General features: G+C 40.0%; 1 protein-coding gene across 3 annotated transcripts in view; it reads right to left on the minus strand.

The window, feature by feature from the left end:
• TOM1L2 (target of myb1 like 2 membrane trafficking protein) overlaps positions 1 to 12,653 on the minus strand; it is a 142,684-nt gene that overhangs the window by 76,830 nt on the left and 53,201 nt on the right. For all 3 annotated transcript variants that reach the window (XM_036739690.1, XM_036739696.1, XM_036739685.1), the window contains exon 4: positions 8,108 to 8,257. In XM_036739690.1, the coding sequence (XP_036595585.1) occupies positions 8,108 to 8,257 (150 nt within the window). The remainder of the gene's footprint in view (positions 1 to 8,107; positions 8,258 to 12,653) is intronic.

Consider the following 12,653-nt stretch of genomic DNA (forward strand, 5'->3'; position numbering starts at 1 on the left):
AACCAGGAAAATGATAACAACAATATCATAAACATAATCAGCTTGGAAAGACTTAGGAACTCTGATTATCACAATTCCAAGACTTGTGATAAAACATGATCTCCTCTTCCACACAGGGAACTGATGGACTCAAGAGTGCAGACCGAAGCATATTTTCTTTTCCTTCTTTTTTTCTTTCAGACATGACTAATGCAGAAATTTGTGCTGTGTGACTATACATATTTATAATGGATTTTGTTTTTCTTGCCTTCTCAGTGGGTGGGGGAAGGGGAGGAGGAAAGGAGATAATTCAGAACTAAAAATCAAATAAAAATGAATTTTTAAAAGACCATTGTATTTAATGGTGTTCACTGGCAATCTTTCAGAGAGCAGTTTCAGGAAAGAAGGGGCACTGGAAGCCATATTGCAAAAGGCTGAGAAGTGAATGAGTGGTAATGAAGTAAAGGCAGTGAATACATAAGACTCTTTCTAGATGTTTAACAGTGAAAGGGACGAGAGATATAGGACAACAGTCTGAGGTGATAGAAGTCTCAAGGGAAAATTTCGAAAGATAAAAGAGACTTGAACTTGTAAGCAATAGGAGCCGGAAGATGGAGAGAGACAGACACAGGGATAGAAAGACAGTAAGACAGAGACAGAGACAGGAGAAGACAGGCTCGGAGGCAAACACAGAGACAGAAAAAGACACAGAAAGATAAACAGAAACACAAAGAAAGAGAGTGTCTTGGATTAGACCCAGTGATCCACTGCAATGAGGACTTGGAGCTGAAGAACCATTCACATGATTAATTAAGGATACTGGAGAAACAACTAGAAAAGAGACACGATAGGAGGGTGCAGTTTTCTGTCTTCTTTGTTCCCTAGATACCCTCATGATCTTTGTGTGGAAGCAGCCCATATGGAGCTCAGATTCCACCAGGTAAGGGAAGCCACCCTGGTATATCCTGTAGAGTTTTAATGCTCTGGTGTAAGGTACTCTTTCTCATCAGTTTAGCACAGTGCCTGGCACACAGTAGGACATAATTAATTAGTGATTACTGCTGATATCTTCATTTATCCGCCTTCCTGGTTCTGCTTTGCCGTCTACAAGCCTTGCTTAATTCTGGTGGGTACGGAGTGGTGCCCACTACAATCCACCCCAACTCCTGCTGACTGGTACCAGTGAGAGACATATGACAACTTCGATGGTCCCTGACTGAACAGAAATGGCAACCTCTGTACAGGACACAGGCTAGTAAGGCACTGAAAGCATGAACATCATGAGGTAGGGCATGCTCATTCTGAACAATCCCAGCATGGAGTCAGTTTGAAGACTTCCATGTCTCACTGCTATACCCTGCCTCACTGTTCTGTCTGGAAACATTGTGACAAAAGCAGTCTATCATCCTCTTTCTGACTTGTGGCTTCCCCAAATCCACAGAGACACATTAGGAGTCCCGAGGCTGGAAGGCCTGTCAGCTCTTCTAGGGTATGCACACATACTCAGCAGTCAATCTGGTTCACTCTGAGACATCTTCTTAGCTTGCTGGCATCCTGATAGCTGAAGGCTCTGACTGGGGTGGTAAGGCCCTGGAGGGTAAGTGTGGCAGGCCCTTGCATCATTACAGCTGGAGCCACAGGATGCTGTCCCCTCATTCTCATCCAAGGGTTTGGCATGACTAACAGCTACACATGCATCACTGGGCTGGCGATGCATGATTACTTGAGTAATCTAGGTTTATTCCCTCATCCACTACTAATTTTTAGGAATCTGATTCTGAGATGGAAGAGTCTAAACATTATCATGGATAGGTCAACTTTAAAGCTGAATGATATTTTATGAGTTTCACCCAGGGCAATAATATCTGGCTTCAGGGCTGCCACGTTTAATTCAGCAGCCTCCATTGTGAAAGTCTGCAGAATGAAAAAGTATTGTTATAAGGTGTAATTCCCATTACGAATCCCTCTTCCACACTCTCAGTTGGGACACCATCACTAAGCAACTGGTGAGATGGAAGCAATCCAGTGGAGGCTATGTTTCAGCTGCTTAGGACTGTAGTAACTGAGTCTTGTAGGTGTTCAGTCCAGCAGGTCAATCCTAGAAATGAGATGCGAAGCTGGTACTTCAGCATCTCATTCCAATTTTAGATGAGGCTGGCACCTTGGGATGATGGGGGAAAGTGAAATTTCTAAGTGATGTGGTACGACTATGACCAGTCTTGTATTTCCTCAGCTAGGAAGCAGATGCGTTGGCTGGAGGCAATGATCTCAGAGCACCCAAATGGAAGTTTGACCATTTTAGTTAAGAATCTGCTGATGGTAGCTACTGTTGCACTCAGTAAGGGCACAGCAGTTCTGCATCCTAGGAAGGGATCCACTGCTGTAAGAGTGTATTTCCTTCCCCGGTGGGAAGGAGATGGGCAGAACACAGTCTATTTGCCAGGACCAAGTGATCTGCCTTTTCAAGGAAATGTGTCCTACATCTGTAACGTGAGCCGCAACTTCTACTAAAACCTGGCTGTATGCCCATGGTACTCTTTGTGGCCCAAGAGGCAGGGATGAGTCAGGTAAGGGTGTCAATAGCTGCATTCCATTGAGCTGAGGTTTATTGCCAGCCCTTTGGGCTCTCATATGCCTAATGTAGATAGTGAGCTGGTTTATCATCTACAAGTCTCAGCTCCACAGTAGGGATTCACACCCATCATCTACATAGCAGTGAAAGCCAATGTTACAATGTTAATGCTTTCTAGGTCTCATGTAACTACATTGTGGAAATATGCAGGGGAGTTCAAATAACTGCTATAATATACTGTATCCCTTCCCGGGTAAAAAGGAACTGACCTTAACTGACCTTAACTGTTTAACAATAAAGTATTAAGAAGAAGAATGTCTTCTTCAAATTGGTCACTCCATACCGTCCCCTGGCTGCCCATGATATTCCCTCCACCCTTTGTGTGATGTCTGGAAAGTCCACAGAGATAGGTTGTGTTATTTACAAAGTAACAAACTGTTCACTGGCCTTTGAGTTCACTGATCTTCCACACTAGCCCCACAGGGCTGTGAAGCAGAGAGGTGACATAGATCAGAATACCAGCCTCTTATATTTCTGAGATTTGGGCAGATATTTCTCTCATCCCCTAGTATTCTATTATTGTTTAGTACTGGTGACCTGGGATTGCTGGGGCAGCTCCAAAAGTTTTTGTTTTGTCCAGCCCACTAGTACAATCCATATGGGTGCCCCAATGAGTCACAATGGCAGTTACCCAGGGCTTAAGTATGTTTATGCCTATAATACATTTGGGCTGTGAAACAATGACCACTAACATGGTATCACAGGATGCTGTTCTACCCTGATCTAAGTGTTGACCCTTAAAAATCAATGGGCTTTCCTTCCCCCCGCCCCAACTTATGTTTTTCCTGGTGTTTAGTGACTTGGGAGCCCATATCAAGTTGGACCCAGAACACCAGTTCTCCTCCCTCATCCCAACTTACCACCACCTTGTACGTATAACCTTTTGATCCCAAGTGGCCCTAGGACCACCCCTCTTTTAAGAATTCATGCTTGACAGCCTAGAGATCTAAGTGTGGGGGTCTAGGGGGTATAGTCTTTCTTTGGCATTCCATGCTTGAGAAATCAGATCCAAAGTTCCCTTCAGAAGAAACTCTTTCCCCTCCTTTCCTGATGATCCTTCTTGTATACAATGTGCCACTCCTCAATGCCACCTCTCCAGAGCACCCATACTACTAGTGCTGCATTTTCCTGGGCCCCAAACCTAGGCTGGGTGGACACATCCAGTAAAGCACTCATCTAGTTAGAAATCTAGTTAATCCTTGCATCTCCAGCAAAATGGGTCACCAAGCCAAAGGTGTATCAGTTATTAAATCTCTCAGTAGTAACTGAGAAGTCAATAGAATGTTAGGATTGAGTGGCAGACAGCCCATATAGCTAATTATAATTAATCCTTCCTTTAGATCTGATGAGAAATCCCATTTTGTGGGCCACTGTAACTTTTAATTCTACCGTCCTCTATCTACTGAAACAGGGAAGTGGTTCCTACTGGATTCCAGATGCTGATTACTGCAAACTGACTTGCATTATGTGAACTACAGGGTCATCAGATAGGACTCACGTTTTCTTAAACTCACGTTTCTCTAGAACGGGAGGTCTTATCCTGGGTCCATGGACCCCAAAGTACTCCATGAAGAAGTTTAAAGAGGCCCAGGACTTTGGTTGGGAAAAAATTACATTTTTATTTTCACTAACCTTTAAATGAAGTTTAGCATTTCCTTCAGTTATGAACATAGGAAACCACAGTAACGTTTCACCAAAGTGCCCAAAGGGTTCATGACAAAAAAGTCTCCTTAGAGCCTCTGCTCTAGAAGAACATATGTCACCCCACCACCACCACCCCCATCATGTATTCTCAATAGCCAGGCAGGGACACTACTTATATTTTGCATGGAACTGATTCAGCAGTGTACTGAAAAGCTTCTGGTACTTGTATTGGGTTCTGTCCCTGCACCTGGGTCATCCAGTTACTATGACTGTCCAAGCCTGTGCTTGGAGTTTCCAAAATATTTATCGGATCCTCCTCTCTATTCCCCCCTTCAAGACCAAGATGTCAATGGGAAGCATTCTGCTGGCTACACTAAGAGTTCTGAGAGGAGCCCAGGAAAAGAGACAAACATCCAAAGACACAGGCAGGAACTGTAACTGTGTCAAATGCGGAGGATACAAAAAAAATTCCTGTCCTCAAGAAGCTTCCATTTTAATGGATACATTAGATAGAACATATAATGGCGTTACAAATAACCTGTATATTTATAGGGATAAACAAGATACATACAAAGTAAATACAAGGTAAGCTTAGAGAAGAAGGCACTAGTAGGTGAAGGGACTGGGAAAGGCCTCCTCAAAGCAGTGCTTGAGTTGAGTCCAAAAGAAAGAGGCAGAGGATAAGAAGAGAGCATTTAAGGCATGGGGGACAGTCAGCACAAAGACATGGACACTGGAAACAGAACAAAACTGTGTGTAATGACCAGTAAACTGGCTAAATCACAGAGTGTATGGAGGAGAGTAATGTGTAAAAGAAGGTGCCAGGATGTGAATAGTTTTAACTGCCAAACAGAGGAGTTTACATTTGATCCTAGAGCTAATAGGAGCCTCTGGAATTTACTGAGTACAGAGGTGACACAATCAGACCAGGAAAACTATTTTGGCAGTTGTATGGAGGATGGGTTGGAGCTGGAAGAGACTTGGGGCAGGTAGGCTAGAATTTAAGGCTAGGAGTGATAAGGACATGAACTAGAGTGATAGCTGTATGAGTAGAAAGAAAGGGATGAATTAAGGAATTAGAACCCAAGTCTCCCGATTCCCAGGGCAGCGTTCATTCCATTATCCCATACTGCCTCATAGCATGATTTCAAGTTTTCTCGAGCCAATTTTTTGTTGTGGTTGTTGGGTCATTTCGGTAATGTCCAACTCTTGAGTCTTCATGACCCATTTGGGGTTTTCTTGGCAAAGATAGTGAAGGGATTTGCCATTTCCTTCTCGAGCTCATTTTACAGATGAGGAAACTGAGACAAACAGGATGAGATGACTTGCCCAGGATGACACCGGTAGGAAGTGTCTGAGGCCAGATTTGAACTCAGGAAGATGAGTCTTCCTGACTCTAGGCCCAGCACTCTATCCACTATACTACCTAGGTGCTCTAGGGCTTTGAGCGAACATGATAGATAGATAGATAGACAGACAGATAGATAGATAGATATGGATATCTATCTATCTATATCTATAGACATCTATAGATACAGAGATATAGATATAGATATATACTGAAGTCCCCCAATATGAGGGGAGGAGTTGGGGTAGAAAGGGAGACTCTGAGCCAACCACTGAACTCATTCAGAAATGTTCTGGGGTTTGGTAGATTAGAAGGATACAGATAAATGTGGATAGTGGAGAGGCTGTTGAATGATGGCAGAAGTGCCAATGGGCAGCATAGAGACAGACAGATAGAGACAAGCAGCAAAGAGACATAGGGAGGGTAAGCTCCTGGAAAATGTAGGAAAGGATAGGATCAAGGGAACAAATAGAGAGGTTAGATCTCTCGCACTCAAACTGATGTAGGCAGCACACTCTTACCACAAGCCCAATGTCAGTTTGCTAGATGTAGGTTATAACTCACTACAGCCCAGGGAGGTTCATTAACAAGTGAACAAACAGCTCTCAAAAGAAGAATGGCAAACAATTAAAAATTATAGGAAAGGGTGGTTCAAGTAACTAATAGTAAGAGAAATGAAAGTCAAATCAACTATGAGGTTCCATTCTACAGGCAGAAATTTGGCAAAGGTAAAAAATAGTCAGTTGGAATAATCAGTGTTGGAGGGGTTGTGGAAAGACAGGCATACTAATGTACTTTTGGTGAAGCAGGAGATTGCACCTAGCACTCTGGAAGGCAATCTGGAAGAAAATAACTAATATGTCCTTACCCTTTGACCCAGAAATCCCACTGTCTCACATATAAGCCAAGTGGGTCAGTGACAGAAAGAGCCCAGGATTTATCAAAATAACTATAGTAAGATTCTTTATAGTAGCAAAGAACTGGAAAACAGATGCCTGTGACTTGTGAATAGCTAAACAAGTTGTAATATATTAATATTTAGAATATTATTGTGCTTTAAGAAATGGTGAACAGGATAATTACAGAAAAGTATGGGAAGACATATCAAACTACGCAAAGCAGAACCAGGAAAACAGTATATAGAATAACACTATGTGCAATATAAATTGAAAAAACAAGTATAATAAAACAACTGAAATGGATGTTACAAAATTATAATAACCGAGTTTAGCCTCATACAAGACACAAGGTACCTAACCCTTGCTCGTTCCTCACAGAGGTGGAAGAACATGAATGTGGAATGAGGTACATGTCAGACATTTTTGTTTTGGCTGATCTTGCTATATTGCTCCCTCCTTTTTTTTTATTCTTTGTATAGGAATCAATCTTCGGAAGGGGAGGAGAGGGATATGCTGGGAAATATAGATGATATAAAAACCAAAGAGAATACTTTAAAAAAAGAAAACAATAGTGTTTTATGGTTTTAGGCATGTTGCAGATAATAAATCCTATGTTGGATCAGACCCTATGTATGGGTCCTATGTACAGATCAGTGACCCATACAACCTCCCTCAATTCTGCCTGAGAGAAGCCTTTCCTCCTAGACTCAGCTCAAATACTACCTTCTAGAAGCCTTTCCCAATTTCCCCAAATACAAGTGCTGTACCCCCTTAATTACTTGCTTGTTGACTGACTGATTTTCTCAAAGTCACAGGGTGTGTGAGTAGCAAAGCTGGATTTAGAATCCAAGTCTTTTGTGTCTTGGTCCAGTGTGATCTGGTACAAATCTCATAATTTGTATTTATAATTTGTTCTCATAATACTCATAATTCCTACCCTCGTGACAAAAAGAATACATAACATTACAAAAGCAAGGTTAACAAGCCTAGGAAAAACCTACTGCTGCTCTATGGTCTGATTTCAGAGATAGCTATGTTTGGGGCTGAATATGGTCTGAACTGCACGGCCATTTTCATAGTAAGGGCTTAGGGCTGGGTTCTCCACTTTTCTTTTTTTGAGGAAGAGATATTTTTAATTTTCCTTAAGCCTTGGGACCAACAGGGTGACAAAAGTAGGAGTATTGTTTTTAGAGGACACAATTCCTTGAACAGGGCAGGAGAGGAGAAACTCCTCCTCCCTGAAATCTATTACTTCATGAGAATCCTGATAAAACACAGAGACTGAGTTGCTACATAGACATAGATAAATGGGGCTTGAGGAGGGCTCTGGTGGCAACAACTAGCTTAGTATTTTACTAGTTAAGGCTTTGAACTTATGACTACATCTTCATCTACTGGTTCAGAACCCATTTAGAATTTAATAGAATTAATCAGTATGCAAAAAATATAATTTTGTAAGAAATATTTAAAAAACCCCTAGAAACCTGAAGGTATTTTGTTTCCACAGATAATGGAAAAATATGACAAGCAGTTCATAACTGGTCCCACTTCACCTTGCTCATCGAGAGGCGAACAAACTTAAAATAGAAACTGAGCACAGCCTACCTGAATCAAAGCCAGTACTTTGTCCTGGACGATAGTAGGAGGATTGTTCTTAGGGGAGATGATTTTCACAAGGACACCATCTATGAAATCACGGTTTGCCACAAGGATGTGAAATCGATGGCCACAGTTCTTGACACAAGTCTCCAGCACCTAATTTAGAAAAGAAAAGAGGCCACCACTGTGGAAGCAAATACCTGTGACACATTTTTTGCTTCACTAAGTCCTGTGACCGCACAAATCAGGAAATTAGTTGGTAATTTAAATACCAGTTTTACATGACAGGGAGCTAGTATAAGATCAAAATGACTGACTTCCCTTTGAAAAATGAGCATTTTAATTCTTTTCTCTGGGCTTTGCCAATAAGACACCAGCTTTGTCACAAGGAAAGGATTCTGTGACATCCTGCATTAACTCTTGTAGGTGAGATAGCATACACATACAAGGGCAACAGGAGCTAAGACTTCTTTTCTTAATTTTTAAAACTTTTTAACATTAATTTTTTAAAATTTTTAGTTCCAAATTCTCTCCTTCCCTCTAGGCCTCCCACCCACTAGTAAGGCAAACAATATTGTACTCATTATACATGTGGTGTCATGCAAAACATATTTCTGTATTTGCCATGTTGGGGAAAAAAAAGCAAGAAAAGTAGAGTGAAAAACAATATGCTTCAATCTACACTCTGAGTTAATCAGTTCTCTCTCTGGAGGTGCATTTTTCATCTTGAGTCCTTTGCAATTGTCTTAGATCATTGTATTGATCAGAGTAGCTAAGTCTTTCACAGGTAACTACTGTTACAATATTGCTGTTACTGTGTACAATGTTCTCCTGGTTCTGCTCACCTTACTTTGCAACAGTTCATATAAATCTTCCCAGGTTTTTCTGAAACCATTCCCCTTGTTTCTAGAAACTAAAACTATAAATATATACTATTTGCCTTAGACAAACTATATTTTTTAGAAAGAGTTGACAGCCAGCATTAAGGTGTGAGATATTCCCAACATTGTCTATTCCTTTTTTTTCTAGGTAAATGGAACTTGAAGTTTAAACTAAGCATTGATACTAGTGCGCATTTAGGGTTAGTAGGTCCTAACATGGTACAGTTGCAAAAGGCTCTCAAGTTTGTCTATACTCTTCACTTGGGAAGGGAGGAAAAACTAGGTCCCTTGAAGTATTCTCATCTATACACTAAGAGGGTTTCTCCATTTTGGAAAGTAGGTAAAGTTAGAGGGACCTTATATAACTTAATTACTATACTTTATCCTTTTTTTTTTTTACTTTAAAATCATTTTATTGATACCTTTTGTTTTTATATCACAGAGATTTCAACCCTTCCCCACTCTAGACTGAACCTTCCCTTATGACAAAGAAAAACAATAAAGCAAATACACCCAAAATATTGACCACGTTTGATAATATATACAATATTCTATGCTGGTGGTCCCTTTCCTCTTTGACATGTTGGACTGGGCAGAGTACTTGAGAAGGGAAATATATTTTTATTTTCTGTTCTCTGGAGATTGGCTTTTTAAAATTTACTTTGAATTGGACTTCCTTTGAAGTAAGTTTTTATTTATACTGCTGTAGTCATTGCATAAATTATTCTCTTGGTTTGGCTTTTTTTCCCTTCTGCTTCAATTCAGAGCAACACAGGAAGATTTATGTTAATTCCTCATATACATCATTTTTTACTGTACAATATTCTATTACATTTCTATGCTGTAGGGTTTTTTTTTTGCCTTAAAACAGTTTACTTTTAACTTAATAGCCTAATGCCTTATGTAAATATATCAATAAAACAACCCAATAAATTGCCCATACTGCTCTATGTGACAGGGTCTTGATGTAGAACAGTAATGTTTTAAGTAAGAATGCTGCTAATACTAATTTCAGATATAAAAAGTACCCCTCATTTCTCTGGCTTATCCTAACTCAGGTGCTTCATGATTTCCATGGCTATTATTCATGGCATGTGTACATTATTTAGAATCAGGTTTCCTTTTAATACAGCACAGCCTTAAATTCTACAAATCTACTCTGCTAGCTCCTCCCTTACAACCTGAAAAATTTGGCTTGTGGACTCTGCTGTGGAAGATTCTGATGGTTTCACTGCCTTAGACCTCTTATTTTCAAAGGGTTACTGAAAGAGGCTGGAAGCCATTTGCCTTTCCTAGTCAGTTAATTTGTGTAACTGAAAATGACTGAAAACCAATCAATACCTCCAGTTTTAAGGTGGGCATATTTCCACAATTTTTTTTCAGTTATTTCTGACTGTAATGGCAAGTAAAGTGGGACTTTTTGTTGTCTTTTGTTTTGGAGTGCTTCTCAGCACTAAGGCAATCAAATACTTTTGAGTCTTGTCTTTGTTTCAATCAAGAGTCTTTGATTGAATCGGGAGTCTTTGATGACCTGCTTAGGTCACAGGGGTTTAAGTCATACAGTTGTGATGCTCTCTGACCCTGAAGAAGTGTATACATATACTCTGAGGTTAGCATTTTGCTTGGGGCTCACTCATTGGAAGAGTGTTGTGTGGAGACTCTGGGTAGCTTTGAAAACCCAGATGTAGGTGCCTCTCTCTCTGGTAACTATGTATGTATAGCTTTGGGCAGACAGAAGCCTGTCTGTTGATTTGTATTATTTGCTCTGTTTATATTTTCTCTGTAATTTCTGTTTGTATTTGCTCTGAAGCTCAGGGTGCTGACTTTTTCCCCTGAACTAAGTAAATGATATATGTATGTTGGATTAATGTGAAATCGTAAACCCCTTAAAGTCGTTTTCCTTAGAAAAGGAGATCAAAGGATGCTCCACTAGCAGCCCTCCTGTGTGCTGGTGTGGTTGGTCTTGTTGTTGGCCTTACACAGCCACAGTAGCGGCAAGTAGCATTCCTGTTACACTGACAAATTTCTCACACTTGGAGACCTCACACTTAGGTGCAGAGGAAGAGAAAGGGTGACTAGGTTGCAAGGAACACAATCACTTTGTTTTCTAGGCCAGAAAGTTTCAAAGTCAATTTATCAAAGTTTGTTTGGATCACAGACACTAGCTCAGTTCCCAAAAGTCCAAGCTAATTCAATTTGAAATTGAATGGTGAGTGCTATAGGGTAAACCAGATCTGCTGCTATCCCTGAGAGAGATTAAGAGAAAGATTTTCCTTGTATTTGTACATCCAGTGCTTAGCACAGCACCTGTCACATAAAAAACCTTAATAAAAAAACTTCTATCTATCTATCTATCTATCTATCTATCTGTCTGTCTGTCTGTCTATCTAGGAAACCTCTCTGAGTTGGCAAACACTAGAAGAATAAGATCCCATCTGATTTCACACCTACACTGATGTCCTCACAATAGATCCTATCTATCTATCTATCTATCTATCTATCTATCTATCTATCTATCTATCTGTCTGTGTGTCTGTCTGTCTATCTATCTATCTGTCTGTCTGTCTGTCTGTCTGTGTATCTATCTAGGAAACCTCTATGAGTTGGCAGACACTAGAAGAACAAGATCCGGTCTGACTTCACATCTACTCTAATGTCCTCACAATCGGCCCCAAGCCAGACATTTGCCCCAAGTCTTATTAGGTTAGAGTGGTCTTGTTTAAGTGCAACAAGAACAAACAACGTATAGCAATATTTGACTGGAAGACACTTAATATGGCAACCATAATCATTTGTAATATATCTAAGAACCATAAAGTAAGAAAAAAATATCAAGCCAAAATAGAGACCCCCAAATTCATACACTTTTCTCAAAAGATGACCTTCTATGTCTTCTCTCATCACTTATTTATTCTTAAATTTGACATAATTTTAACAAATTTTGTTTTTTCTGGCTTCCCAGATCTCAGCTGATTCAAATGTTGGAAGGCATGGCTACCATCAAACATACTGACAATAGTAATAACTGACACTAAGGAAAAAGACAGAAAAACCATACAAAGTAGACATAAGCATTTGAGAAACAACAGTTTGAAGCCACTTAGCGGAGAAGCAAATGGTGCTGCACACATGAATAGAAGGGCATCATTATACTGAAGTACAGCATAGTAATTTTTCTCTTGTATGGAATAGCTTATTTCCTGATGACTTCAGATAAATAGAACGTTACTGTAATGGAATGATTCAGACTGGGCTCATTTGTCTCAGTGAATGTCACACATGCTCTGGCTGAAATGTAAAAGGAAGGATTTTCTACTCTCAACTTCTTATCCAACATCATTGAAATATCGATCTACTTATAACAGAAATACATGAAGGTCTAGTTTTTCACTTCAGGCCAAAGGAAAGTTTCTCTGACTATAAAGGTAACACTTTAAAACAGAATAGGATAAATGACCCACTATCTCAAACCTGTATGCTGATTTATCTTAGTTTATTACATGAATTGACTGTGACCTAGATTTCTATATATGTCTGAAGGCTGGTGGTTCTTTCAAATAGTTATAGCATCTCACAGACATAAAATTTCCAGGTCTCTCATTTAAATAACTACTGCTTTAAGGGAAAGCAAAATTCAATCTATTGCTTCCTAAAAGTACCTACAAGGAAGG

Source organism: Trichosurus vulpecula, chromosome 1 (assembly GCF_011100635.1).
Source record: "Trichosurus vulpecula isolate mTriVul1 chromosome 1, mTriVul1.pri, whole genome shotgun sequence".
Classification (NCBI taxonomy): Eukaryota; Metazoa; Chordata; class Mammalia; order Diprotodontia; family Phalangeridae; genus Trichosurus; species Trichosurus vulpecula.